The sequence below is a fragment of the Phalacrocorax aristotelis genome, chromosome 25 (genome assembly GCF_949628215.1).
Source record: "Phalacrocorax aristotelis chromosome 25, bGulAri2.1, whole genome shotgun sequence".
NCBI lineage: Eukaryota > Metazoa > Chordata > Aves > Suliformes > Phalacrocoracidae > Phalacrocorax > Phalacrocorax aristotelis.
Window position 1 is genome coordinate 2,695,689 of NC_134300.1, and position 22,393 is coordinate 2,718,081.

The following is a 22,393-nucleotide window of genomic DNA, read 5'->3' on the forward strand; positions in this document are numbered from 1 at the left end:
AGGTCACTGCAAAACTTCCTGGGAGACGGAAAAGCGGCCAGGTGGCACTGGGAGGGTTTTCTGCCGAGGCAGTGGCTGAGTGTTTAGAAGTACAAGCAAAAGCTACCTGCAGAGAGGAGCGGGGGGGAGATTCCCTGGGGAGGGGGGCGGGGGAGAAGGGGTCACTTCCTAGCACTGAGGGTCTGGTAGCGGGGACTTACGCTGCAAAAAGACAGTGAGATTCAGAGCACAGCTTCCCAAAAGTGAGGAGATGCCTGGCTTCTTCAAAAATACCCTTTTTCTGCTTATTTGGTCTCCCTCCTGTCTGTCCTGCAAGTCCAGAACTATCTGAGTGTGGGAATGATAGACTGGGTTTTTGAGAGAGAGGTGTAAAAAAGAGAGAAAAACAGAGAAAGGAGGAAATAGTTGTGCTCAGAACTAGATAGATAAAGAAGGAGATCAATCGATCATCGATCAGTTGATCAGTTGTGTGCTTTACAGTGAACACCTTCTACCCCATCCGTAGTCTGGCACACACCCACGCTCCCGATCGTAGACTGTATTTTAACCCAAGTACTTTGGAATTCATGCGTCGAGAATACTGATGATGTACTTGTGCTGCTAACATCTTTTAAAACCTTACATGCTGGAAGCACAAGCAGTGGTTGAGTGCTCGGATTAGACGGTATTTTCAGAGTGAGGGACTGGCGGGTTTGTATCGTTGCTTTTTCAAGTGCCGGCGTTTCTGTAGTGCTCTCCCATTTGTGTCGTGAGCTCAATACCTGGGACAGGGCAACAAGTGCCGTCTAAAACAAATGCACCCCCTAAGGTGCTTGGAGCCGGGGTTGCCTTTTCCTTCTGTGCCTGTGCAGCCCTGTACGCCGTGGGACCTGGCACTGGGAGCTGCCGTCTTTGTGCCTCAGTTTCCCTTGTTATACCATGAGGATAATTGTATTTTGGACAATTATAGGGTGGAGTTAAGAAGCGGCTAAATGCTTTAGTATTGCTTCCCTTATTCTCTTCGGTCAGGTGCTGCTCTGATCTGCTTGAGAGGCACCGGGCTAGGGGGCCGGCATCGCTCCTTCCTGCAGAGTGGGGAAGAACCACAGTGATGGCACGTGGCCGGTGAGGGTCGCAGAGGCCCGGCAGCGACGCCTACCCTGGGCAGCTGGATTACAGCATGTGGGCAAAGCTGGAGGAGCGGGCAAGGTGTGACGGCAGAGGGACGGAGATGAGTCACACTCGCTGCAGCACAAGCTGACTGTCTAAAGCCCCTGGTGCAGTGTGCAGGGTCTCTTACTGCACAACGGAGTGTGCCAATTTAATAACATTTTGCCTCCCAACTGGACTTGTTCTTCTTCACGTCCTGTTTTCAGTGGCCAGGTCCTACGGAGCACCCCAGAGGTGGCTGCAGGCCAATGCCAGATGGCACGGTGCTGGTAGCAGCGGGAGAGCTTTCTCATGCCCTTTGAATCAAGGCGCGTGCTGGTCAGGGCCCACTCTCTTCCCAAATGGCCCCCTTGCAGGACTGCCGGGACAGCCCAGCACTCAGCGTTGTGTGCTGTTTTCACCAGGCTAACTCAGATCTTTGATACTCTGAGTACAATTTGTTTTGGGATTGGGTTTTATCAAGGGATTTACGTGCCAAAATACTTATTGTTAGGTGCCACTTGGGAATTTTAAAAGTGGATGGAGAAGATGCCTCACGCCCACTGAAATCCCATTTAAGAGCCTGAGCCATGCCTTAGATACACTTCCTGTATCCGTATGCCAAGTCACTGGTGTAAGACTCCCCGTAGTCACACACGAATTTTTAAGCCAATACGCAGCATCCGAAAGTTTGCCACCGGCATGATTTTGGCTGTCACCTTTACTAAAGCAGCCGCCTGCCGTTGTCGCAACACGGCGTGTACCCGCAGTGTGGTCTGACGACATAGAGCTTGTTTTCACCCAGTTGTGTGGTGGAGGGTGCGCCGGGTGCCGGCAGTGCGGGCAGGAGGTGCTGCCGTCGGCGGAATGGTGCCTGCGCCGCAGTCGGGCTGATGCTGCCGGCGTGCTTTGCGTTATTGTTCTGGCTCTGGCGTTCCTTCTGCGGGCACTTCTTGCAGAGATCAAAGGGCAGTGGGTCGCTCCTACTGGTTTCTTCTGATCCTAACAAACTCTTGATCAGTGGTTCCCAACAAACAGCCCTTCCCACTGCCCCAACAGCAGGTTATCGATTTATCCAGGCGGCGTAAAAGGGGCTTTGAAAAAAAGATATAAAAAGCGTTCGACATCATAAATCTCTGCAGCACTTCTAAGTCTGTTCTGGTCCTGGGGGAGTGCACAGGGCTCCGCTGGAAGGGGCCATCCCTTCCTCACATGAACCACAAATACGAGGAAATGCAATGGCCAAGCAGCCCTGGGGAGGGCCAAGGAAGGTCTTCAGCTGCCTGGGAGCCCTCCAGGTGATGGCCTGGATCCCCTCGGGCACTGCTGGCCCTTGGCACTGCTCACCCAGCAGAGCTGGGCTCTCATGCCGTGCAAACGAACATCCCTGGCTGCTGTACCTCGTCGCCTTGGAGCTGCACCAGATAAAGCACCTGCACACACGTCCCAGGGAGAAGGAATTTAGCTCAAGTTGAAATCCTTGGGCTGTTTTGGAAAACACGAGGGGTTTTCCCCTTGCTGAACAAGCCTGCGGGCAGCAGTACGACAGTGACTCGCGTTTGTAAAGGATGTGACCAGTGATTCAGATCTGAAACATCAACAATTTATATGGAAGGAAGGGAGACAGGCGGGAGTCCAGCTCCAATTTCCGTTCCTGAAACAGGCAGTCACACTCCCAGCGGTGGAACTGCCTCCCGGACGTTGCTCATACGGGATTTACTGGGCCGGGGAAGGTGGCTGGGAGAGATGCAGACGGTTCTGACCTCCCCAAGCCACATTTACACCAGTGTGGCACGTGAAGTTGTCTGTACGGCTGTGCACCTCCTCCACCCTGTCCCACCCCGGTCCCCATCCCCACCCCAGCTGCGCCGAGCCCTGATTGTCCTGTGGTTTGCATTCGTGGTTACCACAGTAAATACGGCCTTGTGCCCACAGATGCAAGCGGCTCCCAGTGAAGTCAGTGCATCTCACATACCGGAATAGTTAATGGAAGAATTTTGTCTTTTATTAGCTGCTAATTAACTCGGTCCATAGTTTAACAACCTTTGTGTAGACTGTATTCTGGGGTGATTTGTTTTCCCAGTTTGTATTTTCAGTAGCAGTGGATTTTCTAGTGTGGTTCCAGGTTATATCTAAAGTACCTGATAAACAGCACCGCAGGAAAAAGCAACTTGCGGCCCAGAGCCGTGAGCAGGAAGAAGAACCAGAAACATGTGGATTATAATGTCACAAAACTACGGCCATCGATTCTTTAATACCTTCTTGCAATAGCTCTGAAGAGCCCATGTCAGGACGTGATTCTCCTGCTGTGAGCATCGCCGAGTAGCTTTGGTCCTGGTGCTCAGTGCTGTACATTTGGAGGTGCAGCACAGTATTTCCAGCAGCCCCTGCCACGCTCCAGGACTCCTCCGTGCTACACAAACTGGCTCAAAGTCTCCACCTTTCGCTTTGTAAGGCTGTACTCCAAAGAACTGGTTCCACCAAGGCTCTCTGTGCTACTCTGCTGGCGCAAAGGGCTTTCAGTGTGGGCCCAAGGAGGCTCTGGCAGTGGCAGGGGGATGCGGGAGGGTCTCCATAGAAGTGTGGATCGCGGTGGCGGGTGCAGGAACCCTCCTCCGTGCACCTGCTGGCATAAAGGACTGTGAGCAGGGGCGGCAGTAAGTGCTTCTCCCTGTAAGTGGAGAAGCAGGAGCCCTGGCTTGGTGCAGCAGCCTTTGTAGGGGGGACGCGAGCCGGGGGCTGAGTTCCCATGCCCCGTTTCACTCGCAGCTGACTATCTTCTCTCTGAGGGAGCAGGGAACAATGGACTTGCGGGGAATTGCTAATATCACGGCTTTGAATTTTGTTACACAGAGCACAAAAATATCATTGTTTTTACAAGAGGAGGGAGGGCATAAGAGGGAGGGAAAGGACCTTGAAAATGTGAGCAAAATGAAAAGAGAACTGCTCGCTGAAGTTATGTTTATGTCTTCCTGCTTGCTGTCCTTAAACATCCTATTTGCTCTGCTCAGCCCTGATGTTGCAGTTTTGCCCCCTGATGATGTGTTGATTCATAATAAACAGTTACCAAAATATCTTCTTGCTGCAAAAAGCAGAACAACAAACACTCTCAGTTTATTTATATATTTAACACCCCCCCACATAATTTTGCCTCTGGATATCAAGTGTGAAACTGCTGCTTAGGAGATGAATTGAGTTTAATTAGGACATGTGTTCTTCCTTGTCTCTGAAGATAATTATAGCATTATTGTCTGGGACAGGGGTTTGCCTGATGGGAGAATTTACCCCTCTGGAAAGGAGCAGGCCGGGGACTGCCTAAGTCTCCTTTAAGGGCCACGACTCAGCTCTCCTTTCTCCGCAAGACTCTCTCAGGATCTGGTGGCTCAGGTTGGCAGCAAGATCTGACAGTCGCCTGCTGTAGAGTGACGCGCTCCAGGCTCTGCCCCACTCCCAACAACTTAAAATGTACTGTATGGGGCAGGGAGAGGGTGGGAAAGACAGGAGAGAGGCTCCTGTCCAGAAAAGCACTAAACAGGGATGTAATTCTGAGCGAGTCAGGCTGCGTCCGTGTCCTGATGAAGCACCTCAAATCCTACAGGGGCTTCCAGCAGGGCAGAGCCGGAATCGGAGCCAGAGCTGGAGCTGGAGCTGGAGCTGCAGCCTATCTCTGGCCCATGGCCTGCAGGCGGGGATCTTAAACCTTCACAGAGTTTGAGCCAAGCTCACCTGGAGATCAGGTTGGCTTAGTCTAGACATGGGCAAACAAACCCAGGTCAATGCAAACTTGGGGTCAAGGGCAAGTTTGAAGCTGAGCTAAGACAACAGCAGTAAGAGTTAGTGGAAGGGCCCGGCGTAGACGCAAGATCTGCAGAGACACAGTCCAGAGCTCTGTCCACTCCTGGCGTAGTGTTTCCCATGTGAAGGTGAACTCTTCTGAGAGGAAGCACCTTTACACCAGCCTAACTTCACAGGACTGTCAAGACTGCCCCATCTCTAAAGCAAATGCAAATGTAGCATCCCCTCTCCCGAGCCTGCAGCAATGCTGATCTGGAGTACGGTGGCCTCCAAGAAACAGAGAAACAGGCCTTTACTTCCCCTGCAGGTTATATTAGTTATAGACAGGTTTGGAAGTTTGGGTTTGGTTTTTATTTGTTTGGTTGTTTTTTTTTTTTCCCTTAAATGAAATGCCTCATCTATGCATTCCTGCTGCAAAGCCTTGACTTTCCTCCCAGAGGTCCAGTTTTATTTAATATCTCTAATTTAGTGATGTGGAAGGGGGAGGAAACCAGCCTGCTAATGAAATTTGCAGAGAGCTAACAAACTGGCCAGCTCTGCAAACATAGCTCAGGACTGAAAAGACAACACGGGAGGGGGAGGTCAGGAACCAGAGTGGGATATAAGGTGGGCTTTGGCCTGGGAAATTGTGGGCTAACGACCCCAGGGCAGAAAGGGTCTATGGGGAGTGGTGAGATGGTAAACACGGGCCTGGTAAAGTTGGATTTCACCCAGAGCTTCACACCTTGTGCGGGGGCAAACGAGGTAGCAGCATTCACTGGAGCTAAAACATTAGCAGAGAGAGGAGGAGAGAAACCAGCACATCTGCCTGGCTCTGTCAGCCAGCACACAGCCTGGAAAACACGCATCTCGACAGGGTTTTTAAGCCCTGACTTACCCCTCTGGGATTGCTCCAGCAAGCCTGCTTCTGCGGAGCGTTTCACCGGAGCGAAGAAGGCCCCGGGCCACACCGATGCTGACTCGGGACACGAGCCAGGTTCTCTCCCTGGTGCTGCGTCCTCCCGCCCACTCCCAGCGGGAGACAGGTCTGCAGCACGGGGATCTGCGTCTCTGTGGGGCCTCACCACATCCCTCAGGTACGGCTTACATGACCCGGCCGGAGGGCTCTGCTCCTCGCCTGGCCACGGCTGCATGCTTTTTCCAACGTGAAGAAGAGCTGTCAGGGACACCCGCGGCAGGGTCCCCGAGGGAGACTGCTAGCCAGGCTTGGCTGCCCCCTCGCCACTGCTTTGCTCTCTCCTGCTTTGCTCCACGTCAACAGGACTTATTTGTGATGCTAAGAAAATTCTCAGGGATTTAGGAGCTCATTTCATTTGATCTAGCTTGTTAATTCCCAAGGCAGTCGCTGATTAAAGGCCACGTGTCAGAGATCTGGAAACTCACTTGGAGGTTTCTCAGCAGGACCCTTCGCCTAACGGTGGGGACTGCAGGGTCCCGGCAGCCGTGGCTGCTGCCGCCGCCGCTCACCACGGCTATGCCCTCAGCCGTGTAGGGGGGAGCAGGCGAGGAGGCCAGTAGTAGGGGCAGCTGGGGGTCCTCAGGTCCTGCAGTTCTCGGGAGCACTCTGCTGCCCCTCACAATGCTGCCCCAGCGACAGATATACTGGGTGGAGCTAAGGGGACGCTCGCCCCTCATGAGGACCAGTATCACTTGTGACAGCCAGGGCCACTAACCAGCAGAGCCCCAGCTGGTCAGCACGGAGCAGGTAAACCAAGAAAATCCTTTGTTTCCGAGCTGCCTTAAACTCCCTCAGTTACAAAGAAAGGAAAAACTGGAAACAAAAAGGAATTTTTTATTTCACACCTCTCCAAATGTTCTGGTGTTTCCTAAATGAAAAGTTTCTCCAGCATTTTGATACTGAAAAACCAACCACCCCGCACCAATTCAGCAAAACAGGCTTGCAAAGTGTTTCGATGCCACCACACTTGCATTTTGCTCTGAAAAAGTAGCTTTGGTGCAAAAACTTCACTTGGCTCCAGCCTTCTGCAGTTTCAGCATTATGCAGAGGTATCACCTCCCCTTCTCTGTACGCTATTATCATCACATCCTCCACATAACAGCAACTTGCGCTTTGTATTCCAGCACTGGGTACGGAAAACAGCAAGGGACATTATTCCATCTGTATTCTCTTGTTATTCCCACTCCTTGAACAGATTGAAGCTGTGGCCAAAAGAAGAAATTACAAGGCTCTTCCCATTTTGCAGGGAGCCTAGCAATTGCCCAATAAATCTCCATCTGCAGAAGTATTAGTCACCCGTGCCAAGGAAAGGAGCAAGGGTTTGAATGACTCGAGACTCTCCCATTTTGCCTCTGTGAGCGCAGGAACAATACAAGCCGAGCCACAAAAAGCCGTGGCTCAGCGGAGTGATAAAGGAACCAGCCTCGCAGAGAGTCTTCCCACCTCCTACCAAGGGCCCTGCTGTTTCCTTTTCAGCTCAGTGATTTTTCCATGAGAAAATGCCCTGGGAAACTGAGTCTTCAGTGTGGGGAGACTTTTGTTCATGATGCCCTAAACCAGAGTCATCATACGCCTTTCCTTCCAGACAGGAAAACAAAATCCTCCTAAGACGTCAGAGGAAGGCCCCTGGGAGCTGCTCCTCTTCCCCCTACCCATCCAGTAGGTTACATGGCCTCCAGAAGGCAAATTAATAACCCCATATATACTATGGGCTAAAATTATCTTGAGGATGGTCTGTGCATCCACTGGCATGGCAGAAAGCTCTGATAGAAAAGACAGAGCAAAACCCAGCCGCTGAAAACTGATGCAAGTCCAATTTTAGCTACAGTGTGTACTTGAAAAGAAAAAAAAAAAAAGAAATCCAGGGAGGACAGTCAGTCTGGGGATATGTGTTTTTAAACAAGGATTGGGTACATTTTTAACATGCACTTTAGCTTAAGCAGAGTTATAAATGCGACGTAGGAACTGCTGCGTAAAGTTCTCTGGCTCGTCTCCTGCGGCCCAGGGTGGGTTCAGAGCTCTGCGTGAACCGAATCCCCAGTCCCCCGCGCGTTGCCCAAGTGCACTCGTTCCATACCAGCGCAGAAGTTCGCGAGCACCATCCTTACAGGTGCCTGGGAAGGACGCCGATTGCTGCGGGCTCAGCAGTGGCGAGCCCGCGTTACGCCCAGGACCCGAAGGTCTTTGCAGCACAGAGGATACAGGGGGTGTCTGAGCCTGGGGTGTGTGGGGTGCCAGCCTCCCCACCAGGACTCGGCCTCCAGGACACCGGCCCGGGAGCTGTTCTTGACAATCTCTAGCCAACAGCAGGGATGCCGGGCAGGAGGCAGCTCCCTCAGCAGCGCCTGCCATGTCGAGGAAGGATGCTCCAGGTCCGGCATCTTCCCTTCACCCCCTTCTGGGCCTCCACAGGACCCGCAGCAGCAACTGAGCTCGCTGGGGAGAGCGGAGGGCTCTCGCGAGCATTGGCAGTGCTTGGCTCAGAGCTGCGGTACTAACGCAAGGGCTCCTGCTCTCCCGAGTCCTTCACTCCCTGCTGCACTGGGAGCAGGTGCTCTGGAAATCACAAGCTGGGGATTTTGCTTGAAGAACCCAGTTTTGCCTCATTTTTGAGGAATGATTTGCTTTGCCTGCATGAAAGCAGTCATTCCAAGCCGGAGGAGGAGGCTGAGGTGAGACAGTGTGAGATACAAGGTCCAAATGCGACTGGGAAAAAAAAAGACCAAACCAAAACCCAGCATTGTGCCCCTTCTCTCCCATTTATCTGCTCTGGTTTAAAAAGCTCTGATTGTTTACCACAACGCTGATCAAAAGGGAGCCAGCCATCTTCCATGATGTCAGCTCTGTCCAGGCCTTTGCAAAGAAGGGTGGCACTGTGATCCTCCAAGCCTTCAGGATGCGAAGCTAGGGAAGTGCAAGGGAAGCAAGGGAAATAATGACTATGCAGGGGGCAGGGATGCGTCTCCAGGACTTTGTGCCAGGCTTGGTCCAAACCTTCAGTGCACGCATGTGCCAGTAAGCAAAACTGCGTGCCAAGGAGGCTGCAAAAGGCCCTACGCAGGAGATGGGGTTCACGTCGGCAGGGTTGATGCAACATCACACATTGTAGGAGTCTCTTAATCCACCACTTAATCCAGTACCAGGAGCACAACCTTTTACAACACGGTTAGGAAACTGAGCTGCCTCATACGGTTAGAGCCTGCTGCCTAAATAAACCAAACACCTTGTTTCGTTAGGTACCTCTCCCGCCTCCAGCAACAGCGTCAACCCCGCCTTGGAGCTCTGCTGCCTGACGAGGACCGCGGCATCGCAGGGCGTTGATCCCACAGGGAGGAGAGGAGCAAGATGTGTCAGCTTCCTGGATGTGAGGACGAAGGTGATGGACTGGAAACGGTGCCAGTACCCACCCCTTCCAAAACAATGCCTGACGCTCCCGAGTTAGCAAGGAAATGCTCCCGAATGATGTGGCGTGGGAACTCTGCCCCACGGCCTGACCCCATTGTTTCCACGCGAGAGCCCCGAGCGGCTCCACAGCGCACGTACCATCAATCCTTCAGCACCGCAGGGAGGTTTTTGGATGGACAGGCGCCCAGGCTCCCAGTGACCTTGCTTCAGGGAATTAAGCCAGAGAAACGAGTGTGAATTCAAGTACTTTCCATCCGCAGCAGCTCTGCGGAGCTCTCAGGGAGCTGGAGCTTCAGTCTTATTTCATTATGGGAAAGCAAGAGATAAGGGAAAGACTTGCTCATTGGTGGCGGATGTTCACAGAAGCCAGGCATCCAGTCTGCTGATGTCTGGTTTGACTCTTAACCTGTGCTGCTTTTCGCAGTTTCTGTACCTAAAATAAAAGGAAACTCAGAAGAAAATTCCTCTTGCCGGGGCAGAGCCTGTGTTTCTCCCCTGGATGCCTGCACCCGGGCAGGAGGCCGCAGCGGGGATTACAGCTCTCACCCCACTGGTCTCCACCTTCCACAGAGCCAGGGTCCGGGAAGCAGAGCGAGCACGCTCTGGTCTAGCCCGCATCCCTAGGAGGATGCCAACCACCCTCCTCTGCTCCCAGGTCCGCTCCACAGTTACGGTTCTCTTGTTTCTTTTCAAATCCAACAGGCTTTATTACTGCTAGAATTATTTTGATTATTTAAAAAAAAAAATCACAACACTTTTCCAGTTCACAACATGGGAGCCAAAACAGGGGCGTGGAGATGTGTTTGTTTCTTAAGGTAAATAGAAATTAATAAAGAAGATTAAGAATGTAGTTATACTCCAGGGATATGAAAGGGATATTAGGAATCACTTAACAGACAAGAGGTTCGGTCAGAATGGGTTATTTAATAGGACTCAAAATATACAGACAACTGAGCAGAGCAAAGGGCTTCTAGCGCCCATCAGCTTGACCTTCCAGAGATGCACACAAAAGTCTGGGCCAGGATCATTAGGGGACTCGTATCGTGCGTTTTGACAAGTCAGCTAAGAGCTCAGCTTTCCCACAGGCCGGCAGAGCTGCAAAGACTCCGGGCTTCTGCGGTGACGTTTTTGCCAGGCTCTCCGGCAGGTTCCAATTCCAATTACGCAGCCGTGTCCCGTTCGGAGCCGTGCTTGTGAGAAGGCGGTGAGGGTGCTGCAGTTTGGGGCACGTCCTGGTTCATCAGGGCAGATGCCAGCTCCAGCATTCGCTGCCCAGATGCTTCTCGTGCCTGTTAGGGTTCCTGGCAGGGACTGGGGAAGCTATGGCAGCAGCGCAGTGCAGGAACGTCCAGTTCTGCTCCGAAGCTGTACGGTCAGTTCGTGGAAGCTTCGGATGGGCAAGACAGCGATTTCTCCAGCATTCACCGTCTGCTGCTTGACCTTGGTGTAACTTGAGAGCTCTCAGTGCTTCGGCCGCGGAACCCCGAAGCTGTAACTTCCTCAAGGAAGCTGCCAAGCAAAGTTAAGATTAGCAGAGACAAGGGCCAACCCATGCAGACAGAAAGTACCCACATGGCCTGGCGTCAAGCCTTTGAACAAAACCAGCAAGTGCTCTACAACCTCAGAGCTATGGGAACACCTGCTTTCTGCCCTGCTGTCACCAGGAGGGGGAAAGAGTCGCTCCCTCATACCTGGTGATGGTGGCAAAGAGGAGAAGACCTGCCCACACCAGCACGTTATCCCACAGAACCCCCACCCGGAACAGGGATCCTGGTCCCAGCGGTGATGCTCCGTCCCCTCACCAGGCCCGCATTAAACCCAGTGGCTCCCTCCCCAAGGAGGCAGCAGCAAGGAAGCGGCAGGGACTGAGGGTCCCTGAAGGAGCACACAACAAAGAGACCCTCACCTCCTCCCATGGGAAAGCAGCACCCTAAGGGCTGGCATCGGGGCTAACCGTTCCCCTCCGCAGGCGAGGGACAGCGGCAGGGTGGACGCATCACCCTCTGACTGACCTACTCCTCCAGCTGCCTGTGAGGGGAAACATCCTCGGACCGGGACAGCTAAAGTTAGGAGACACTAATCCAGGAGGAAATAAGTGATCGGCAGCCTCGGAGAACGCTCCCGTTTTCCAGCAACGGATCCTCCCACCAGCCAGGATGAATTCGGTGAGGGAGGGCAACACGCAGAGCTATGGGACCGCAATGGCCTGCCCTGGGCACCAAACCCTGGAGCACCCAGCGTGGATCACCAGGTCACCACCTTCACTTATCACAGCCATTCATCCTTAAACGTGCCGTCCTGCCCGGGCGGTCTCCTGTCTCTCCCTGTGCCACGAGCGGTAAGGCTTCCAGAACGAGGGCGGCAGCTCCTGGCAGGCTCAGCTCAGCATGGACCGCGCTGGCAGCCCCACGCGCCTTGCAGTAACAAAGCCAGGAAGGCCAGCATTCAGGTTTGTTTTTCTGCTCACTCTCAGTCTTCCTGTGTGGATGATAAGGCAGGAAGAGGCAGGGTGGAAACCTCCTGCTGAGGCATCCTTGACACTTCACAGCCAGGGCTTTCTGGAAAGCAGCCCCTTGAGCAGCCTGGGTCACTGCTTCTGCCTCATGCCCCAGCGCTCAGCCTCGTCCCGGGGCTCACATCCACAGCCAGACCCTCCCTCCCACTTCCAGCCTCTCTAAACCACACTCAGATCTAAATAATGAGCCACACAGAAACCTCTGGGCACTAACCATTTGTTCAGATGCATCTCAAGGAAGTTTTAACTCAGTAAAATGCTTGTGTACGTACTCAGATTCATCCCCATCTCCTCTGTATGATTTCCCAAGGAAATTTAAGGCAGTTTGGGGGCTGGACCCCAAGGAACTGGTCAATTTGAGACTTATGTGCAAGTTTGCACTATAGTCAAGTGAATGGCTCAGCCGCATGCCAGAGCAACGGCTCCACACAAAAACCAACAGGCAACACATTCAGAGACACAACTGAGAAGGTGAACTGCTTCTCAAAGAGAAAAATTATTGTCAGGCGGAGATCAGCTGCCGGGGGCTGCTGTTGGCCAACTGCAGAGGGAAAAAAAGTCGAAGCAGGCAGCGAGCATGCAGCGGTTAACAGCAGTGTCAGGGAGTCCGGAGGGCTGGGCTCTGTGTCTTGCTCTTGTTCAGATCCTGAGATCCTGAAATCGGAATTTGCAAGCCTGTTCAGTCCTAGCCCAAATCTGTTTCCACTTAAGCCCTGTTATGTCTTTAAGAGCGGAGTTAGGCTAAGCATTTGACAGTTTGGAAAGTCCCATTCTGGACTGCTGTGGTGCGTCTTAAAAGCCTTGTATGGACATGGCTGAAGTCACGACCACTGGGGTGGGAACTTGTGTTTGTCAGCAAAGAATGCCTGCTGCATGCAGGTCGGGATTGCATGGTGCTGGGTTAGGTGGCAAGAGAGACGATTTCTACCTTGATGAGCCTGCAAAATGAATTTCACCCATTCTGTCACCAGGCAGTCTTCAAAGGCCAATTTTATCCCTTAAACACGCCATGGCGTTTCAGTTTCCAGGCTTACACCTGTCATGAGCACAGATTCGTTTCTTATCTGGGCGGATGGGTATGCGCAGCAAGCGAGGAGCAGGTACACACACAGAGCGGTGCGTGCTGGAGCTGCACCAAGGTCGCGCCTGCACTCCGGCAGCCTCAGCCCCGCTTCACACAGCACAGCGCAGCTTAATCCAGCAAAGCACGCCAGAGCAAGGAAGGCTAAACCTTGGGAACAGAGTTGTTTAAATAGGTCTAAAAGTGGGTTAAGGCTTGAGACTAATTCAATCCTTTCAAGAGGGAAAAAAAAACCCTTCGAAAGAACAATGCTTTATAGCTCCTTGCATTGGTTTTGTTTGATTATAGGCTTTTACACGCCTTCGAACAGCACTCCTGCCTGCAAAAGCCGAACGGGAGCACGGCCTACAGAGGTGAGTGCTAGACTAGGACCGAAGCCTGGAGCTAGTCCCAGTTTCACCAGCAAGCGACAGCTCACGCCTGCCTTTCAACCGCTGCTCCCCACCTCCGCCTTTCATGCGACTGGCCGTGTCTGGAGCGTGCAGCGAGCCGCCCGTCTCCTCCTGCGTGCCCGTCTCCGCGCGCCGCTGTAACACAGACGCCAGCGCGAGGCACCTGCGAGCGAACCTTCCAACGACATCCCTCCACATCGGGACGAGGGGTCTCTGAAGCCAAAGCGGCCGTGACGACTGCCCACAGCACAAAGCTCTGGCCCACTGGCATTGCTCCATGGCAGCGCCTTACACCCGCCGGTCTGTGCAGTCTGGGAGGCGGCTGAACACTCTGCAAAACCACAGCAACGCTCCCACATAAGATCTAATGAGGGTATGTTACCAGGAGGATGGTTACTCTGGCAATGCAATAAAGCGCTACCGGTTTCTAGGTTGACTCATTCCTTCAATATGCTGATCAAGTTATCCGAACATTAATGCTTTAAAAAAATAGAAGATAAAGAAATAAAAATCGGGATATACCATGAATCCTGCAGAAATGTGATTCCCCCAAAACAGGTCTAAAATACGTGTACCTGCCAAGGCTGTGAATCATGAGGGTTTAAAAAAATAATAATAAAGAAAAAATCTTGCGCAAATGCCTGCACCCATTTGCAGATCTCAGCACCGCACCGTCTCGAAATATGCACCCTGGGAGGGCAGCAGCCGGGCTTGTAAGAGGTGCACAGGAACACTGCCTGCACTACAGCCGTTCAGCTCCGCGATTACGGCTAGAGAGCTGTCCCTCCTCCAGTTTTATTTTTAGGCATTAGAGTCAGGCAGACTTAGTTTTTAACAGAGAATGACTTGCTTTTATTTTTAAAGGGGACTCCTGTTTACTTGCTAGCTGGAGAGAAAGTCTGTGCGTGGAGGGGGAGAGGCGGTGAGACACTGTCACCTAATACTTCAGGAAGGTCTTAGAAGTGGGCAGCACGACCACGTCCGAGCACCTCCCCATCTGGACTGTGGCTGAAGTACGAGCCAAACTCCCACCCATGGCGGAGAGGTGAGCCAGAGCGCAGTAAAACTGCACCGTGCTGCGGCTGTTGTCACTTCCCAGGACCCTGAGGACCCTGCGAGAGACAGAGCGAGCACCTAGCGCGGTGGTCACAGCTACCCCAGCTCTGGCTGGGAAAGCCTCCAAGCAGAGCGCAAATATCGAGCCACAAGGAGAATCTGAGCTGATCTCTCCGCTCTACTCCTACACCCTCCTTCCCTCCATAGAAAGGAGGGCCCGCGGCCGGTCCAAGCACTCCTCCCAGAGGCACAGGTATCCGGCAGCCGGGCTCCGCCAGCTAAGCCCGCCGCAGCCGCCCTCGGCACAGCCAGGCTATTGCTGCAACTGGGTAAGTGGGTCAGGCTAGATATCCCCTTGGATTAGTCACAGCAGGTCTGTGCTTAACCTGGGCTCTGGGTGAGTCAGCTCCACGCGCCAGATGCTCCTCCTGGTCTTGGTCTTCCGTTTTTAGCCAATTATTGATCATTTTTTTTAACCCCGTCCCCTCCAAACCCAGCAGAATTTTCTTGAAATCCATTTGCCTGTGCAGGAAGAGAAGGGAGCCGCTTGCCTGTGGGACTGGTGGTAAAACTGTTTGCCAAGAGCAAGGAATCCGCTCCCTCACGTCGAATTTTCTTTAGGAAGCGGGGGAAGCCAGAGCGCTCCTTTCCAGCTGTCAGCCCAGAGAAGGGGAGCAGTTAGGAGGCACTGTGGCCACGTTAGGCTCTCCCACTTCTTCAGTTCAAAGTCCAGTAATCATGTTCTTGGCTTTCCTCTCCCTGCCCTACTGCCACAGCAAAGCCACCGACTTTAAGAGCTCTTTGCATTCTGCATTGTGGTGTGAGCCCGTGACCCTCCGCAAATGCTAACTTAAAGAGTGGAGAGCAACTGCACACCCCAAGGTTTAACTGCAGCACAGTTTTGCCCAAATTCACCTGGTTCCTGCAGGTAATTACAGATGTTGCTACGGTCAGTGTTAAGGAACGGCACAAAGTCAAGGAAGAGCTCTTGCTTTCACCATAAATATAATTTAAATATGCATTGCAAGTGTATTTTTTAAAGAACCTGTGATTAATAATCTCCAGCCTTCCAGCCCTTCCATTAGAGCTCGTTATGCTGCAGGGAAAAAACCAGATGGGATCTCTACACTCAGGCCTTCCTTTATCAAGTGGTTCGACCCATGGCCAGGGGCAGTGGCGTAGCCGCGGGCTGAGTCCCCGGCACGAGTCCGCTGTAGAGCTGCATTAAGCGGGCAGATGTGGCGTTTCAGTTCTCACACGGCGGGCACAGCTCTGCAGCGAGCTGTTGCCTCGGCTCGTCATGCGGGAAAACGCGTCCGGGAAGGCTTTTTTACCTTTCTGACAATCAAGTCATAATAGAAGTATTTTTAGTAGGGCTGCCAAAATTTCTAAAGTAACAGAGGCAGCCAATCTGGTTTGATTAGAAAAACACTGAAAATTCCTTGACAACAACAGATTATTTTTTTTTCCACCCTGCTGGCATTTCTCAAAGGATCTCAAAGCCCTACCGCATGCATATACAACCCTCCTAGACTTAACAGCGCGAGGGCTGCCTGTTAAGGGGAACAGAGGGAAAAAAAAGAATTAAGTAATCTGAGATGGGACAGATTTAAGGCCTCATCCGCAGCAAAACTGAGCGTGCACCATCAAAGAGGTTTTCTGATCTTTAGATTTCCGCATTTCTCTGGCTCTCATCGCTTGGCTTTTCGACACCTCCGCTGCTTTAATGCATTTATTTCTCACAGCTCTTGGCTGCAGCCAGGAACAGAAGACCCAAGCCGCACTCCCAACCCTATCATGGCCTGACCTGCCCATGGGTAACAGCAGGAAAGAGGCCAAGGAATAGGTGCACTACATGGATTTATCTGGTGGAGGCAGAGGAGGGAAGACAAGAAAGAAAATTTTTCTCATACCTTGTAAAACCACTAGGATTTTTTCAAAGAGGGGAATAAACTACAACAGTACAGCCTGTTAGCTTCTGTAGCCTGATTTATTTACAAGGAGGCCCTCAGACTACCTGCCTCATTCCGGGATATGAGCATTCTTACTAGCTGCCTGCCCCTATCTTCCATCTATATGGATATAAATCCATGAAAGATTAACAGGGGCAGATTCTCCTCGGCACGACTGTGTAGTGTAAGGAAGCTTCAAACTTCCTTGCCCACCTTGAGACCCTCTTTGTGAACACCAAGATGTATTTTTCATCCCTAGGCCGAGTATTTCTCGCGCCCACATTCTAAAGCATCTACTTACAGTATAGTCGCTGGACTATGCAGATGGTCTCTTAAACAGCTAAGCTTCCCGCAAATATACAGCTCTACCAACATAACCAGCTCCAAAGGCTTGTTTGTCTCCTGCATTGTAAAAAAGCAGAATGGATATCCCTTAAGCCATCCCCCACCCTGTAAATACAGATGTTGATCACAATTTAAGTTGGACTGGTAAGAACAATGAAAGCGCAGGATTAGTGTGCTTCCATGGGCTGCTCAGCGCATTAATATAAAAATCTCCTTGTTTAATGTGACATATCAGCCCTAATCCAGCACAAATAAGCAACAGTTGATCAAAGGAAGGCCAGTGGCTTACTGGATGAGTTAGGACACAATAAAATCTAGGTTTCCTCACGTCAGACACCTCGGTGTCTTTGCTGAAATATCTGATCCTCATGCACTCTGCTAGAATCGCGGTTAACGCTCAGTGGACAAGAAGCTTCTTCACTTCTCAGGAGTCCTGAGTGAGACGGCTCGCTCCACCGCCCAGGCCGCTCCTCCTGTGTGCAGAGCTAAGCAGGCCGGTCTTCCCCGGAAACGGGCCCCAGCTTACTGACCCAAAAGGTGTCATTTCTTAGTGTTATTAATGTGTCCTCTCATCATTCAGAAAATCTTATTCGAGCCACTAGGGAAAAGCAAACCATTTGGGGTAGGGCTGTTTTCAGAATGGGGCCCTCGACAGTCCTCATCCCGGAGTTCCCAGGCAGGGCCCTGGAATAGTCAGCCCTTAAAAAGCAACAGCATTTTTAATTTTCTTTTCCTTTTTTTTCTCCTACTTCGTTCTTTGAAATGCAAATTTTGATACAGTATCCTAGTTTTTCTGTAAATAATTCAGAGACTGCGCCAAAACATAGTCGTGGTGGAACCCCTAACTCGTTAACGTTACTCATTACAGCACAAAGCGGAGCCCAACGACGTAGCTGCAAAGCTTGAACTTCATAAAGCAGAACCAAGAGACAGTCCCCGCTCAGAGACCTTCTGGTGCATATAGACCAGGGCGAAGGTTGCCCAGCACCACCCCACAGGTCGACAGCAGAGCTGGGACGTCAACCTAAAGCCCAAACCACCTTCGCGCACCCATCCTGCTCACGGCACTCCCGCTTCCCTTCTATCCGGAACGCTGCTGGTGGGTCCTCTCCGTCCCCCCCTGCCCGGTGACAGCTTTTCCTGACTCTGCTACACCGACACACTTCTGGGGCAGATCTCAACCTCCACTATGGTGTGAAAAACTATACGAGCCCAGAGCTCTCCATATCGCTTGCTCTGGTTTTTGTGTCTAGTGTGGCATGATGACAGCACCGTCCAGGTTCTCAGCACGGATGCTGGTAAAAGTTTGATGCAGGCATGTTGGTAGGTGTCAAAATCAGCCTCAAAACGCGCTGGTAGACTAAGAGGTTACAGTGGGTGCCAGGCTGAACACGAACCAGGTTTTTTTGCGTCCTTGCAGGATGACAATTTACTTTACTACTTTATTTTTCTCAGTCAAAGAGCAGCTAGTATGCCCGCTGGTCTCTTCTTACTCTTTCTACGCTTGGCTAAAACAGGATTTAGTCCAAAGGCTACTTTGAAAGCAGAAGGTTGAGGAAGCCGGGTAATTTGGGCAGGAATTGGATCGATATGTGGGCTAATACAGACTTGCCTTCGTAACCCAGTTCATAGAAGCAATTTGCTTCTGGGCTAAGCATCAGCTCAGGAGCTTTCCAGCCATCTGACATGAAGCTAAAGGGAGGGCCAAATTTCAGAGCAGGAATTTGGAGGCTTTGGGCAGTTTTTCTGAGCAAGCGATGACAGGAACCACTGGATTTCCTTGCAAAAGAATTGTTGCTGCTTCTGTGCAGGCAGCTTTGGAGCCTGAAGGTCCCTCACAGGCATGAAAAGGAAGGGCAGAAGTGCAGGGATTTTATAAATATCGCACTGGACTCTGGTGCAGCAGCAGCACACGTATGTGGCCTGACAACCAAGCCATTTTTCAGCCTGCTCGCTATACTTGAGTCCACCTGTCAGTAACTGAGATCAATGAAGTGCTTGACAGCTGTACCGCTGACATACAATGCCTGTGGTGTTAATAGCACGTGTTTCCTGAACTCCAGGAGCCTGCTGAGGCACCCAAAGCTGTTGTTCAGCTCTGAAAATTTCACCCCAAATGCTGAGGGGTGTAACTTTTCCTTCCTGTTGCAGGCCTGCATTTTGTTTGCATTTCTACGTGGTAATGTCGAAGCTCTCCTTCCACCCCAGCTCAGAGCAGGCTGCTCCCTTCAAGCTCAGAGCAGCCGCTGGACAACGCCAGGGACCCCCCCAGGACTTAGATTTCACCACGCTTTCTGCTGCAACACATGGGAGCGACATGGGTCACCTGCCACATTCCTGACGTTACCCCCCTTCGGATAAGCGATCGGCTCCCGGCACGGCAGCGTCGTTACGAGCCAGGACAGAACGGCGTGGGGGAAAGGAGCAAGGCACGTGCTGAAAGACTTTGTGCTCCTTTGCTTGGCTAGCAACAAGTCGTGCCGATAGGAAACAATCCCCAATATGGTCTAAATTTTCACCTGGGCTGAAATACTCAGATGAATAATTTGGGTTCAGGAAACATTATTTGTATTTATGAACCAGGCATTTCGTAGGAAATAAACCAGACGTTCCACATTGATGGGAGTTTTTGGCCAGCTACAGCAAAGCCGTCGCAGGTTTCTGTACAGGCCGTCTGACTCTGTAAATCCTGCCTGGGACCCTGAGGCACGGCTCGCTCAGCTCAGCGCCGGGGATGTGAAATACCATCAGCAGTGCCCGACACGAGCCCTTCCAGCTCCGGCAGTCGGCGGCTGGGACACCCCAGAGACAGTGAAGCTCAGCGTGGTCAGAGCTCCCCGGCGCTGCTCTGCTCCCGGAGGGATTAAGCCCTTACAAATGTCTGGTCTCCCAGGAAAGGCAACTCGGAGCGTACAGCGAACCAGTAAGGAAAGCTCCGCTTGCCAGGGAGAAACGCAAGAGACACAGCCAGTACCCTGCAGGCTTGTGGGCAGCAGAGCGCCCGCTAGCAGCGTAGGCCTGGAACTCGGTTCTAATCACAGGTACCTTCACTTCCCTGCTATCAAACGCAGTTGCTCCATATTCCAACAGGAGCGATGAGACCACAGTCAGTTTTAAATTCCTGTGTGCTGCACTGGCTTCTCATTCCTATTAGAGCGTGTGGTGAATTATAAGCAGGGAAAGCCATACACATCGACTTCCCTGCCCTTGAATTCAGTAAAACGCACATTAAACCTTCAGCTTGGTAATATGTCCCTCAGCCATAATGAGCAGAGCTGGGCTTGGACCATTTACATGCATTTCTGTGTTTTACTGCGCGATGAAGATCCCTCAGGCCTCACAAATTCACGCTCACGCCGGCAGTTTTACATACAGAGAATCCACAGTAAAAAAATACGGTTATTACCTCTTTGTGTTGTGGATTGTGGTCCCACCTAGCACGACCCGGACCCCCGGGTTGGTGCGGTTAAGGTTATAGACGGTCAGCGCCTCTTCGTAAGTTGCCCCTCCAATGATGAACACGATAATGTCTTGGGGCCTGCAATAAAGATGCAAATGTTGAACGAGAGATCAGACAGAACACAAGGATAAATCCTGTGCCTCTCACGGGCGCCGAGGCAACGATGCTGTTCATTTCTCTCCCCAGACCATGTCTCATTTCTATGATGCGCGGGGCTCAAGCCTGACAACAATGCGTATCCCATTAAATTGCTTTTAAAACATTGTCTCTCCTAAACATTTACACAACGTGCTCACGGTCTTTAAAAGCCTCCTCAGCAACACCCACACGCTGCGTCCCCGTGGAGCTCCACCATGACACATACGCCGATGTTTAATGCATGATCGAGACACTGCTGCGGCTGTTAAATTAAGATCAATTCAGGAGTCAAACGAGGACAACAGCGGTGCTTCGGAGCTCTCGGGCTTGGCTGGAAGGGCACCGATCAGCTGCAGTTTTTCTGGCTGATTACAGAACTACTGGGATTTGTGCCTGAGTTTACCTCCGAGGGTACGTTCCCTAGCCAGCCGAGAAACACAGGATGTTACAGAGAAGTAGCGTGAGGGGAGGGGGGGGGGAGGGAGAGAAGTGCCTTTATCGGACAAAACACAAAACCAGCCGTGTGTCCTGCACGTTCTGCTCTCAAAGGAAGGCTGCGCCTTCCTTGCACCACCCTCCCCAGTCACTTAAGTTTCCCGCTCCCAGGGACAGGAGAACACGCTTGCCACCCGTACACCAGCTCTGCTGCCATCTCCAAGCTGAGAGGACAATTTCTGCAGAGTCTACAGCCAAAAGGCATGGATCGCACCCTGTCAGTCATCTGCCTGAGTCAGAGCAGCCAAGTCTCGACACAATTAACTTTCTGTTGCGGTCTCAAAACTCATCTCTGCTTTCCAGGCAGGTACTTCTGCAAGAGCACAGCTGCTTGCCGCAGCGACGGAAGCAGCAGGCATTCGTCTGCTGAGTCGGTGCAAGCTCTGGATCAGTGACAGAGCAAATGGAGCGTGAGACAGGGGTGACCCCAGAACGCAGCCAGACTCTGTGTCTCTGGTTACTCCCCGCTGAGAAGCCAACCTGCAAAGCCCTCGACACCTGTTACTGTCCCGAGGAGCAACACGCGCATCGGAAGGACAAACATCGGGGACTCCCTTCTTGGCACCCCTGAACGGGCAGTACTACCAAGAGCAGAACTGCTTCTGCCCTCACAAGGGGACGCTGGCTCAGAACAAGCATGCTAGCCATCAGATCCACGCAACTGCCTCTCCGCCCCCGGAGAGGCTGCAGAAAGGGAAGAGAAATTCACGGAAAAGATTAGCGCACGCCCCTTCCCAAAGTGATCTTTGGTACCAATAACCTTCCAAATCGTAAGTTTTTTCCGAAAGTTTGGGTCAGGTCTGTGTAAGATGATTTGGACGGACAGAAGGAGATTTGAGAGATGCTCTGGAAGGCAGTGGTAGTCTCCCTTCGCGGGGTGGAGAGGGAACACTGCGGCCTCGACGCCTGGAACGTGGGAACCCCATCATTTCAGGCGCACCCTCTGGCGACATGCAGCGTTGCTAATTCAACGACTAAAAAGTTGTTGCATTCAACACAGTTCTTCCGCAGGTACGACACGATTTGTTATCCTTAGCAACTATAATCATTCTAGTAACAGCCGAGACCCCCAGCTGCAGGTTACTGCACAGCTTCCTTGGAAGCTCAGAGCAGAATCCTTTGCAGAGATCCCGCAATAGCGGAACACGCTCCATTAGATGCCTTGCGCCTGCGCTCTCTGGGCAGAGCGGCGAGTTTTGCCCTGCACGTGATTCACCCCTTCCAGCGGTGGTGTAGGCAGTGCCGCCCTCGGGATTTCAGCACCGCAGCCTGTGTCTCCTCCTCCCTCCCAGAGCCCCGGGATCTGCTCATCAGCCCCCGCAGAGCCGCGCTGTGTCCCCCACCCGGGAACAGCCTGTGAAATCCTCTGCACTGCAGCCCTCAGATAAGCAGGTTATATATAGCAACGCGCGTTCAGGCTGTGCAGGTTCAAACGTCCCACTGAGGCAGCCGGGGGTTTTTGCACCCTTGTGACAGCACAAGTCACTGAGCCAGCCCCAGAGGATGGGAGTGCTGTACCTTGTCTTTTTAGCTACAGTCAGGCACACGGCTTTGGAAATTAGATGCAAATGTGCCTCAGCCTTTTGGGGAGGGAAATCAGAGGGAAGGGGAGGCGCAGCAATGCAGTCATCTGATAAGCTGCTGTTACTTGTTAGAAAAAATATACCTAAAAT

At 52.1% G+C, this 22,393-nt stretch overlaps 1 protein-coding gene and 1 long non-coding RNA gene across 5 annotated transcripts in view; one reads left to right on the top strand and one right to left on the bottom strand.

Annotated features, from left to right (window-relative positions):
• The window catches only part of LOC142048468 (uncharacterized), an 83,589-nt gene extending 67,214 nt beyond the window's left edge, over nucleotides 1-16,375 (top strand). For all 3 annotated transcript variants that reach the window (XR_012657478.1, XR_012657476.1, XR_012657477.1), the window contains one exon: nucleotides 13,171-16,375. This is a non-coding gene — a long non-coding RNA (uncharacterized LOC142048468). The remainder of the gene's footprint in view (nucleotides 1-13,170) is intronic.
• The window catches only part of VPS45 (vacuolar protein sorting 45 homolog), a 29,141-nt gene continuing 16,938 nt past the window's right edge, over nucleotides 10,191-22,393 (bottom strand). The window contains exons 14-15 of one of the 2 annotated variants that reach the window (XM_075075376.1): nucleotides 20,034-20,165; nucleotides 10,191-12,455 (exon numbers count right to left, since the gene is read on the bottom strand). In XM_075075376.1, coding sequence (XP_074931477.1) covers nucleotides 12,188-12,455; nucleotides 20,034-20,165 — 400 coding nt within the window. In that variant the 3' untranslated portion in view covers nucleotides 10,191-12,187. The remainder of the gene's footprint in view (nucleotides 12,456-20,033; nucleotides 20,166-22,393) is intronic. The other variant, XM_075075377.1, reaches the window with a different exon arrangement.